Source organism: Hibiscus syriacus, unplaced genomic scaffold (genome assembly GCF_006381635.1).
Source record: "Hibiscus syriacus cultivar Baekdansim isolate YM2019G1 unplaced genomic scaffold, ASM638163v2 tig00004797_pilon, whole genome shotgun sequence".
Lineage (NCBI taxonomy): Eukaryota > Viridiplantae > Streptophyta > Magnoliopsida > Malvales > Malvaceae > Hibiscus > Hibiscus syriacus.
Genome location: NW_024062032.1, coordinates 568240 through 581440, shown reverse-complemented (window position 1 = coordinate 581440; position 13201 = coordinate 568240). Strand labels below are relative to the sequence as shown.

General features: G+C 31.3%; 1 protein-coding gene and 1 pseudogene across 1 annotated transcript; both read right to left on the bottom strand.

Moving 5' to 3' along the window:
• Window positions 1-4999: 4999 nt before the first annotated feature.
• Window positions 5000-7805, bottom strand: LOC120198759 (V-type proton ATPase subunit E-like). Its single transcript, XM_039200038.1, has 6 exons — window positions 7619-7805; window positions 7402-7502; window positions 6859-7015; window positions 6544-6761; window positions 6152-6251; window positions 5000-5232 (listed from the first exon to the last, which is right to left on the bottom strand). Exons 1-6 carry the CDS (start codon window positions 7718-7720, stop codon window positions 5197-5199), a joined length of 714 nt encoding a protein of 237 aa, XP_039055969.1. The 5' UTR covers window positions 7721-7805; the 3' UTR covers window positions 5000-5196.
• Window positions 7806-8109: 304 nt separating this feature from the next.
• Window positions 8110-11111, bottom strand: LOC120198771 (annotated as a pseudogene).
• Between the last annotated feature and the right edge of the window lie 2090 nt (window positions 11112-13201).

Sequence of the window (13201 nt, the reverse complement as noted above, 5' to 3'; positions counted from 1 at the left end):
ACCTAATTGGTTAAATAAAATTAATTAAAAAATACTAACGTAAAGAAAAAGATGATGTGATAATTAAAAAAATAAAAAATGACATGTTATACTACATAAACATTGTCGTTAATGGTTTTAAAAAATTAAAATTTAGATACTAAAACAAAATAAAAGTGATAATTTAGGTAAAAATGTGTAATTTATCCTTTTAATATTTACTTAATAAAGATAATTTAGTTAGTGGTGTGTTTCGATACGTTGCTTTAGTAGTGTGTTGCGGTATACGACATGTGCCGTAGAATTTTCCCAAAATTAAAGATCTCAACCATTCATAGTCGATAATTTTCTTATAGAAAATTTGGTGAGTTAGAGAATCAGTTTTTGTTTATTAGGATGAATAAAATTCAATTTAAATTATATTTGATTTGATGTTGAAATAATTAATTCGAAATTGATTAAACTCAAACAAAAATTTTTTTTGAATAAAGTTTGAGTTATAAAATAATATTGGAATAACCCAAAATTTTTAAGTTTTTAAAGTTTGAGTCGAATCCCTTAGCTTTGTACAATATATGTATATCGTATATGAAATATATATATATATATAGAAAGTCAATTAAATTAAAATTCATTTATCATAACATTATAAAAATTTATAATTAAATTTAAACATAAAATAATTAAATTTAAACAGAAATTCAAACAACTCGGCTTGACTTGAATTTTATTAACTCGATTGAATTTAAAAAATTAAAATAAAATTTGAGTTATAAAATATGACTCAAGAACTCGACTAACTCAAAATATTTTGACTCCACTCAACTTGGCTCGATCGAATATTCATACTTATTGATCATATATAAATTACACATCGTTAACTAATACACAAGTAGTTGTACCGGTTTTGCAGGGATGGACTGAGGGGTGATAGAGGTATACCTCTAAAAAAATTAAATTCATTTATATTTTAGTATTTTTATATTTTCTATTAATTATCTAATTTCGTACCCCTAAAACTTTATAGACTAACATCATCTACCATTTTTAATATAACTTCTTAAATTCACAACCATAATATAAATTCTTGCGTCCGTTTATACGGACTGTTTTGTTTAAACAAGTAGCCAAAGTGGTAAAGATGAGCACGAACAATTACAATGAATTAAGGCTGCATCAGATGATAATTAAAAAGTAAAATATATAAATGAAAGATTATAAAGAAAAAATGTAAAGAAGCATATATCTGTATTTTTCAACAGTTTCTGTACTGCATACCCACGTTGTTTGTAGTTGTTCATTTTAGAGTAAACTATACTTTAGTACATTAATTATTATTTTTATTCCATTTTAATCACTTGATTATTTTTTAAAATCATGTCGGACGTTATGTTTTGGTTTCATTTTAATTATTCACCGTTAAAAATTAATAGAACTGTTGACTTGATATTTTTTATTTTTCAGTGATGATGTGGTATTTTCTTATGGTGGCACGTCAGTATCATCTTAGCTTTTTAATGAAAGGTGCCCAAAATGAAACGAAAACTAATTATTATGAGTGATTTTAGAAAAAAATAATTGACTGATTAAAATAGAACAAAAGCGACAGTATAAGTATTAAAATGTATAATTTACCCTCCATTTTAAAAGCGTACACAATGCTCCATACCCATCCAGATGGGTCGGTTTGTAGCATATAGGGCCACCCACCCTATAATCATGAACCTAGTACCTATTGCCATTCCAACAATATGCAAGAATATTATCAGAATCAAACAAGGAACATGGAAGATACCTACATGTTCATAAGTAAGCGTAACTATTTATAAATGGTTCGTATAATGTTTATTCATTAAATTAAACAAGCGAGCATAAATAAAAAAAATTAAGTTTATTTAATAAATGAACGAATATAAATAAAGGCGTGTTTGATTAGTTTATGTTCAGGAATATATTGATCCATCGACTTGTTCGTTTATATTCATGAATCTGTTCATTTATATTCATGAATAAGTTCATTTATAAGCTTGTTTACTTTTTATTTTTATTTATTTATTTATATTTTAAATATTAGTGAATGTATAGACTAAATTGAACACATGATAAAATTTGAAGTTTAAGCTATACAGTTTATAAAATTTAAGCACTAGTGGCATAATTTTATCTTTCTAGCTTGCAAATTAATATGTTCATAAACGCTAAATCAAAATATTCATAAACAAATAAATGAACACTTAATGAAGACTAAACATACATATTTGAAAATGTTAAATTAACTAACACAAACACCTTTAAAATAGACATGTCTCAAAAGTTGTGAAGCCTTTGTGCTACTATTTAAAACGATGCCTCTAAAATATTTTATAATAAGGATTAATTTATCAATTTTAAAATTATGAGGATGTATGAAATCTTTTTATCAAAATTCATCATGAAAACCGAGTAATTACAGTTTCAAAATCTTCATTGCAACTTTCTAGGCCACTTCCTCGTAATCAAACAGAAATTATCTTTTCTTTTAACGAAAATGTCATTAGAGTACAAAGGTTGTACATTAACATGCCTGAATAACATTCATGTGTGTGGCTCCTAAAATTTGGAGTCCTATGATCGGTCACAAACCACACTTATACACGGATAGATCAACTTATAAAATAAATAAACGAGCATGATATTAAAAATTTAAATAAACATAAATACCTTCGTACTTATTTTACAACCATTTTAAATTGCTCATTTTTACACAGTAATATACGAAATCCTTTTGTCACAGCCCACTGTGACTCACTGATTCAGTTGCAGAAGAAAAAGATAAAGAAAGTACAAATCAACTAATTTTAACGGTAAATGATTTATTATAATTTTTTGAGGTTTCGAATTTAAGCATTATAAATATAAGTAAAATGAACATTCAATAATGTTTGAGAATATTTTTTGAACAAATATTATCTTATATTTATCCCACGTAAATAAATAAACAAACAATTATTGTCCTTGCTAACAACTTGCTGCTAACTAATTCTTCCTCTTGTTACTCGTTCATCAGTCCTATTTGGTTGGGCCTCCATGATTGTAGTTGACCCGTCCGCAGTATTTATACCATATGATTTGGGCAAATAACAAGGCGTGACTGAAATATGGCCACTGATAACTCCAATTTAATCCTCTAAAATATAATTCCTTTCAAATTAGCCCTCCAAAATTTTCTAAACCCGGATTTGGGTGTGACAGCATATCTAAAAACATCTAAAAGGTGACAAATACAGCCATTGTTCCTACACTTAACACAAATTACTTACCAAGCATTTTATCACACCTATTTTCACTTCATTACTGTCATGTTTTAACAGTTGGCACACTTATCTATCAATCTCAATGAATCACGTCAGTTACCACATTTACTAGAATAGGAATAGCAGTTAGGGGTGTATTTGGTTCGGTTCGGTTCGGTTTTTTACCAAAAATTGAATCGAACTGAAATAAACGGGTTTTCAATATTTAAACCGAAATCGAATAGTTAAAAAACCGAAAAAACCAAAACTGGGTTTTTCGGTTCGGTTCGGTTTTTTTAACGGTTCGGGTTTTTCGGTTCGGTTTATCGGTTTTTCAATAAAAAAATCACTTGAATCTATAATTTTTTTTACAAAATTGCCTATCCGGTTCAATATGGAACAAATGGGTTCCATATGAAAAACCCGAACCGAACCGAATCAAAAAAATGAAACCTTTAAACCGAACCGAAAACCGAACCGTTTAAAGCCAAACCGAACCGAACCGTTTTACTCGGTTCGTATCGATTTTTCGGTTTTTTCGGTTTCGATGCTCAGCCCTAAAAGCAGCATCCCATCATTCATAATAAAAGAGGTTCAAATAATTACCAAGTAAGCTATTTTTATTGATCTAAGGATAACGGTGATTATAAGATAATATATATTAAAAAAGCTCTCAATCTATCTGACAATGGACGCTTATAATGTGTTCAAATCTTAGACCTACAATGATAACAATCATTCTTTTAACAACTGAGAGTTTGATTTATGCAAGTAAATTACTCAAATTTTTTTAAAGGACACAACGTATAAAATCATATCCACAAACAATGTTGCTGATGCAATTCATTAACAAGGATGAGAAAAGTAATATATCTCGAGATAACATTGATTAAATATAAAAGCATATCCACAAACAATATCACTGATGTAATACGTTAACAAGTACGAGAAAAATAATATATCTCGATTTAACATTGATTAAATAGTGGAGATTGCAAATCAAACCAAGAAAAGACCGAAACTTTGGCTTAGTTTTATGATTTTCAATGAAAACAAAACCGAGAAAAAGAACGTTTTCATATCAATTACATCACAAGTAACAGTAAACTATGTTAGACTTTATAACAAACTAGGGTTTTGAACGAAAAAAGGAAATGTATTAGTGGAAATATTCATCAATAATTTGCAAAGGAGCCAGCCTTGCTCATTTATAGTTCAGCTTAAGAAAGTAACCTCCCACGATAAATTCCTAACAACCAAAACCACCTTCCTAACAGCTTCTCCCGCCAACGCATTCATGCTGCCAGCTCATAGTTCAACAGACTATAATCAACTTCGGTGGATAAGGATTTCGACCATGAGAAGAAGAATATTAAAATACAAATTTAATTTCGTAAACCAAAATACCCAAAACACAATGTTTTAGTATCGAGATTACACAACTAACAACTGGCTAAAATAAGAATTTTTAAAAATGAGTGACCAAAGAAGAAACACTAAATAGTTGAGTGACTAAATGATGTGGTTTATCCAAAATAGAAATATAAAAGAATGGGGTCCTTTAAGTAGGGAATGGAATTTCAGAAGTCAGTCCGGTCAATTTCAGTAGGGGTAGCCTATTGTTATCCATGTAAGTTTCAAATACATCTGCTGGGATGTTTATTGTCGAGTGATTAAAATTCTTTCGAATAGATATTATATTATAATTATATCACCTAATCAAAATATATATAGTCAACAACCGCATCAAAACAAATTTTATTCATTATTTATAGAAAGAGTACTCACTATCCCTCATAATTATATACGTACCAATTGAACAGCAGTTTCAATTACTTCTACCAAACGAATTATCCGGGAACAACAACACGAGAAACAACTTCAACACTATGCTATATGATGATCACGAAAGCTGCTGACAAACTAAACAATACCATCTTAACCTTCAAGCAGCAACCTGACCGAAAAGTAACCTGCGGATCTGCGATTAGAGGGAAATAGAACTAAGATCAGAAAAACGGAAAGAAAAAAAAAATTCACTGTCAAAATTATGCTATGCTACACATATATGATCAGAATTACAAAACCTTGAACTTTCCTACCACCATAATGCAGTTGACAAGCACTGTACTTGGACCGTAGATGAGACGAGATGATCACAAGCTACTCGGTCAAAGTTTGATCAACAATCGAATCGAATAGACTAGAACTGAAGTACTTAACAAGCTAAGCAAGCTACATGATAGTAATACCCGACTCGAAAAAGCTCGAGAGCAACTCAAACAAAATGATATATTGATTTTTATATTATTAAATTAAATTATTAATAATATTAACATTTATATGTTCTTTTTTAAATACATATATAAGACTTTCATGTACTTAAAGTTCAGGTTCTAACTCGAGTTCAAGCTTGAACTGAGCTCGAGTTTGAGCTTCAATTAGGTTAATTCTAAGAATATTTCGAGTTTAAATTTTTTCAAGCTCAAGACGAGCTTCAATTTTTTATTTTGAGTCGAGCTTAAAAATTTTAATCTCGCGAATTTTCAAGTCAAGACGAGCTCAGTTTTAAACTTTTCGAGTTGAGCCGAGCTTAGTAATACTCGAACTTGAGTCAATATAGCCCTACACTAACTAAAATGCACTCCACCATATGGCTATGCAAACAAGAAATAAAGATACACATACAAGCAGTATATGCATTCTGCACTGGCCATTTGCATTTTCAGACTCATCATGAAGTACTAAAAATATTGCAATTAACAGTTAATTAAAGAAATAATCCCTCCATCCAGGCTATGAAGGCATGGTTAACAAGGGTACTGTAGGCAGAATTAATATAACTAAGGGAAACAAGTTAAAAATAATTTAAATGCATCTCAGAAACCACCAAAACGCACCTCTGGAAGTTTCTTATTGAATGCAACATCCAAACGTGCATCCAAGGCGTTCTCAAACACAATTTTTCCATCTTGAGATGCCATGACCACACCTCCAGAGCTGCAAGATTTTAAGGGGAAAATGTATTAGCATTACATCTTCGATCTTTTTCTTCTTTTTTTGTAGGGGAAGGGGTGCATCAAGGAGAAGATCACAAAACAGGAGCAACCTTATCAAATATCAGTACGGAAATCAGTTATGTATCACTAGCATTTTGTATAGTAAGAAGCACAAGCATACAACTCAACACTTGATTACAAAGTCTACGGAAACAAATCCTAATGAACCTAAGGGAAACATTGCATGACTAGGGACATTTAATCTTGCATTTCCATAAAACTAATCTGTTTACCAGAAAGGTCCTTGAGCCTCAGCATGATGATGAAAAGAACCATGATGATGATGAGGACCAGGGGGAAGATGAACATCATCAACGAATATCTCTGGAGGATGAACATTCACTTTAGAAGCATACTCCTCCTTCGCTGAATCCAGAACAGATTCCACCAAGTGCAAATCCTCTTTGCGACAACGAAGTAGGACAGCAGGCTCTTTCAGTCTAACCAAACTCTGCAATAAAAGTTATTCAAATAAAAGAAGACCCCAATAGCATATCTAATGTTACAACTTTCTAAGATTTTCAAGAAAGGTCTTGCTATACTCTGACCTGAACAATTAGATCTTTCAAAAGATTTTTGTACACATGGTGATCATGGCTCACACTCAGAAGGTCCTTGGATGCTGATTCTTTCATCTCATTAACAACATCATCCTGAGCATGAAGTACCTTAATCCTAGACGCATTCAGCTGCATCGAATACTCACTGCAATAAAAGAATAAAGCTTAATCTTTTTTTTCCACAAAACACAAGTATATTCCTCACTAATTACTCCTATGTACCAATCCTGCATCAAAACAAACTAAACTTGCTACGATTTCAATGTTCAATAATTTTTCACCCAAATCACAATAAGTTTCATCAGTAATCGAAATAGCACCAGCTTGAGATCTAACTAATTTTCAATAAACTAATATTAAGGGCTAGAATTTTACTCATATTTTAAGTACAAATATTAGCCTCAGATTGAATTCGACTTAATATCCAGTAAAACATAGAAATCCAGTAAGAAAAATAAATTGAACTTAAAATTGGCATTTATTTAACAGAAAAAGGAAAACCAAATCAAATTTAACAAAAACCCGGCTTACGTTTTCTTACGAATATCAACTTGCTTCTCCTTCTTCTCGTACTCCTGCCTGATCTTCTTCTTCTCCGCCTCCACCAATTGAAGCTTCTCGATGTTGAACTCCTAAAATACCCATCGTTTAACCATCAAATCGCCGGAATATCAAAAACTTCAAAGAGAGCAAAAATAGTTCCGAAAAGAAGCAAAAAAGTGAATGAAGTAGTGAAAATTTTAAGAACCTCTTCGGCAGAAACTGAGATCTCGTTAGCCTTTTCCTCTGCCTCTTGGCGGATGAAGCTCACCATCTGATGGATCTGCTTAGATACATCTGAGTCGTTCATTTTCGCGGTGATCTTGATTTGATCTCTCGATGAACAGTTCAGAGAAGAGTGTAGAATTCGAATTCGAGGGAGAAACTAATAATGCAGACTCTGATCACAAGCAGTTTTATACAGGCCTCGTAGACGCGTGTGATCAAGAGCCGTTCGTTTTTTATATTATCATCTATCTTGTTAACCCAAAAATCCCCTGACCGTCGGATTTGGACAGACTACTAAATTATCATGCGATAATTTTTATCCCCGCTCTATTTTATAATTATAAAAAAATTATAATTCTCTAAATATTTGTTGTTGATATAGTGTAATTATTTATTATTTTTTGGGTAAACTACGCCAATGGTCACTGATGTTTGGGTAATTTTTCGTTTTCACCACTAATGTTTCAAAAGTTACAAATCGGTCACTAACGTTGTCATTTGTGACAAAATGGTCACTGCCGTTAACGAGAGGTGTGACGAAAAATACAGCTGGACCGTTATCTGTTGAGTTGGATCGTTGACCGCCATTTTGACTGGCTCTTCTTATTCTTCAACCCATTCCTCATCTTATTTTTCTTCACTTTTCTTCTTCTTTCTTTCTCTTCATTTTTCTTCACTTTTCTTCTTTTCCTCTTTACCAAAGTTTCTACGGCACAGAATGATAAGCTGAAGCATATACCTGTTGTAAAGTATTCGGGGGCAATGTATCCTCTCGAACCAATGACCCCTGAGCAACATGTGATTGGTCTTCTAAGGGTCCATACCTAGCCAGCCCGAAGTCTGATAGTTCTGGATAGAAATCCTGCTACATGACGCTTAGCTTAATGAATACTTTATGCAGCGAGGATTGATGGAAACATCGTGAGGTAAATGTTAGATATGCGTCTGTATAAGTCAGACGCATTAAAAATAAGTATCATTGAAGGAAACAGACTGCGTCAAGAAGGACATTGGACGCTTTAAGGTCTCGATGAATGACTGGCCTTGCACAACTGTGAAGGTAGTCTACTGCCCTTGCTATTCCAATAGCTATTTTGATTCTTCTACTCCAGTTTAGCTCTGTATCATTCTCTTCCATTACAACGCGTTAGTTCCATGATTGTATCAACCAATTTTCTCTGGTCATATTGTTAGGACCGTCGGCGCACCCATGGCGCAGTGGAAATAAAACTCGACGGTTTCACCAGAGATTCAAGTACGAAAAACTGAAATCGGGAGGAAGAGATGCGAATACTTACAGCGGGTTCCTTGAAAAACAGCAAGGAAAGCAGTGAATTCTGGTGGTGTAGATCGGTTCGAATCGTAAGCCTCCACGAAATCAAGTCTCGGCCTCTACTCAGTTCACCCGATTGAGAGCAATTTTGTTTTCCCCAAAACAGTTTTGAGAGAAAGTGGCTGAAGGTTTTGTGTGTGTTCTCCCCAAAACGACTACTAGACCTAACATACCCTTTTATAGCCAAGTTACCCTAGTCATATTAGGGTTTTTATTATTTCAAATTAATTAAATCTATATTTAATTAATTGGAATTTAATAATCCTTTTATATTCAAGTTACCCTAATCATATCAGAGATTTTATTATTTCAAATTAATTAAATCTATATTTAATTAATTGAAATTAAATATTCGGGATTATTAAAATATATATACTTAATTAACTCTAGATATATTTTAGTAACGTACAACAAATTGTACATTTTTTCTCGTTTCAATCTTAGGGTGTGACCCTGTAGGTTCTTGTAACATTAGAAGTAATTATTAGAACAATTCTAATATTACATACAATGAGTGACATCTAGCAATATATCATTGTCACCTAAGTTACAAGAAAATATGATTGGACATATCATCTTGGTGATTAACTCTTTTATGTATTATATCCTTATGTCATTTATATCTAGAATAGGCACAAGTCTTGGAATAGTCACACTTGTATAGTCCATCTATTGTTTCTTGATTTCTAGAGTAGACTTTAATTAACGAATAGTTTATGATATCTCATATCAACTTATTCGAGCATGGTCGTGCGTTTCTAGTCTTACTCAATCAAGTAGCCTATGATATATTTCATATTATGTAGGAATGACATATCCTATCTTAATCATACACACCCACTACATATATTGAGATATATTCAATAACAGTCTTTATAGAGCAACCAGTTACGGAGCTTGTTTAGTTGCATCACAACAATATATGTTGGGATAGTATTGATCTCAAGTATGAGGATCATACATATAGTCATCACCATGAGTAATGTTATGACTGTCACATAATAATCCAAGACATATGCTCATGGTGGGTCAATCCAATACATTGTTTTCTAACAATATAATCATGTATTAATTCTGACATCTCTATGTCAATGACAACTCGTTGTCATCAATCAATAACATGTTAGTCTTGAGCGTATTATTATTGTCCATGCCCATAATAATACTTGACTAGGGATCTTTTAATAATAACAATTATGTCATTATATGGACTTTATTATCTTCCAGTTTATGTTAAACACATATATATAACTGAAAATAATAGCGGCAATGCCTTTATTCAATAAAATCGATAAATAAAAGTATTATTACTATCATCATATGATTGGTCTTTGGGCATACTCTAACACATATTAAGGTATTGAGCTCTACCTCTCAAGAGATGGGTATCCAAGCTTCCCCTGCACATGTACTCATAAACCACAATCCTATAGTCTCTCTCATTGTAATAGCCCAGAAGTTTCACCACATTGGATGATTTAATGTCTTTAGAAACGTCAATTCATTCTGAAATCAACAAAACACATTCCTCTTAGATATAGTGAAAGTGAAGGTGGATAACTGGATCAGAACCAAACTTGCCATTCTTTGTCGCTCTATACCCCTCTTCTTCCGAGCACCTTGATAGCAACCGCCTTGCCAGTGTCAGGCTTTGCAGCACTCATACTGTGTTGATTTATATATCCTATATACACTCTTCCAAAACCGCCTTCACCGATTATGTTCTCGTCACTGAATTTATGGGTGGCAGCCCTCAAGACGCTATAATAAAAGCTTTTGATGTTCCGGCCAAGAACCCATGCAAGTTTTTTCACCCTTGAAACTGACCAATATCTTGGAGTCGTTGGGGAACCATGTCGTTTGCTCTTCTTTCGGTTTTCTAGAAAGGAAATAGAAAACTAGAACATAGTCTTAGAAAAGGAACTCTATTTTCACATCGTATTAGGGACTCGAGTTGTTTTAGTACCTTTACGTGAATGTGAAGAAGCATCCTTGTTTCTCTCCTGGCGTGTTGCACTGCGTTGTTCATATTTACAATGGTTTGCTAGATCATGAATGAAAAACAACAGGATGGGATCATTCATGGTTAAGACAACAAACAATGGGTGATCAATAAAGCAGTGATTTACATTTAGAAGATTGCGAATGACCAGATGAAGTGAAGAAAAGTGAAGAGAAAGAAAGAAAAAGAAAAGTGAAGAGAAATAAGATGGGGAATGGGTTGAAGAAGAAGAAGAGCCAGTCAAAATGGCGGTCAATGATCCAATTCAGCAGATAACGGTTCAGTTGTATTTTTCGTCACGCTTCTTAACGGGTGTTAACGACTAGTGACCATTTTGTCACAAACAATAACGTTAGTGATCGATTTGTAACTTTTAAAATATCAGTGACCATTGGCGTAGTTTACCCTTATTTTTTTAATGTTTTAACATAAATTATAATTATATAATTATATAGTATGAATCAAATGATCTCGATAATTAAGAGATTTCTTGACCATATAAATTTAAATTTTAAAATACTATTAACGATTATAAAAATTATCAATAACACTTGCAAACATTCTTTAAATATTTAAATAAATATTTGATAATAAAATTACTAATATATAATTTTGTTTATTAATAATTTTATTTGTTGGCCATTAATCAAATTCTTCATTATATGAACCAGAATTAGGATTAGGATGTATATCATAATTAATATATTCTTTTTCCATATACTCTTTAAAGCATTTTTAATTATTTGTAAATTGTTATAGAAAACACTAACAATATTTAGCTATATGTAAATTGTTATAAAAAAAACACTAGCATGTTATATATTTAAAAGTTTATGTAATAAACACGAACTTAGTTATGTTAATGGATAAAAAGATGGTTGTTATTTTTAAATGTTTCGAGTTCGAGCACATTTTATGTCAAGAGTATTCGAGCGTTCATTGTTAAATGAATTGAAAGTCTTTCGAATACTACCTTATAGCCACTCTAGATTAATCAAAAAAAGTTTACATAATAAAAAAAGTTATAATAAATTATTATAGTTTTTTATTATAAAATAATGTAATTTATTATACATGTATAGTTTCATGTTATAAAAGAAAGAATTCCATGTTATGTTAAAAATCATTGTTTTAATTATGAAAATATTATTACCTCTTATATATATAAAAAGTTAATGTTATATTAAAAATTTATTCTTATATTATTAAAATATAATGTTATATATATAATTATAATTATAATTATAATTTAGGGTATATTCAAAATGTATTTATTATGTATGTTATCAGTTGAACATATTTTGATATACCAAAAGTAATTAATATTTTAATGAAATTTTAAGATTATATTTGATTCGATCATTTGAATATAGAAATTCTTTTTAAGGTCAAAAACTCTAATTTTACTTCTTATTCTATTGAAGTCATGTACTGAAAATAATTTTCAAACATTTTTACAAAGGGTTTTGGATTTTAATCAAGTCAAAAACTAATTTTTAACCCAACAGTACCGATACTACAAGAACAGTACCAATATTATTCATGTGGTATCGATATAGTATCGATACAAATAGCCTAAAATTTTAAAGCAGTTCTAATATTGCTCATAGCACTACTGATACTCCTTGTATAGTGCAAATTCTAATAGGCTATTTTGGTATTGATACTATGTAAGTATCGATACCAGTATCGATACTCGAAGTGAGATCGATACTCTCTTTGTGTTTTTGAAAAATATGAATTCTAGTATACTATTTTATTATTGATAGTCTTTCAAATATCGATATCAGTATCGATACTCTCTTGATGAGTATTGATACTCCCCTTCCCCAACAGCTAGATTTTTGTATTTAATGCAGGTAGTACCAATACTCTAAGCACGAGTATCGATACTCAATACGTCTAGGTAGCATTTATTGTAGGAATTTTTTTACCAACGGCTCTATTAACTCCCACAACAACCCAAACGGCTGGAATTGAATGAATGGGTATAAAAACAAGATTCAAAGTCATATATAAAGACAAGAGATCACAAAGAAATATAAAAGCAATCACATTGAGCGAAAATCAAAGTCAGCATTCTTCAACATTTCTTTTGCTTTCAAAGAACACTTTTATACTAATTTGTTTTTATTTCTCAAGTGTTCTTATTTGTTCTTGAATTATGCAAACATTTTCCTTGTGAAGTTTTCTATGTTTGCATATTTGTAATTTTCTCTTTGAGAGAG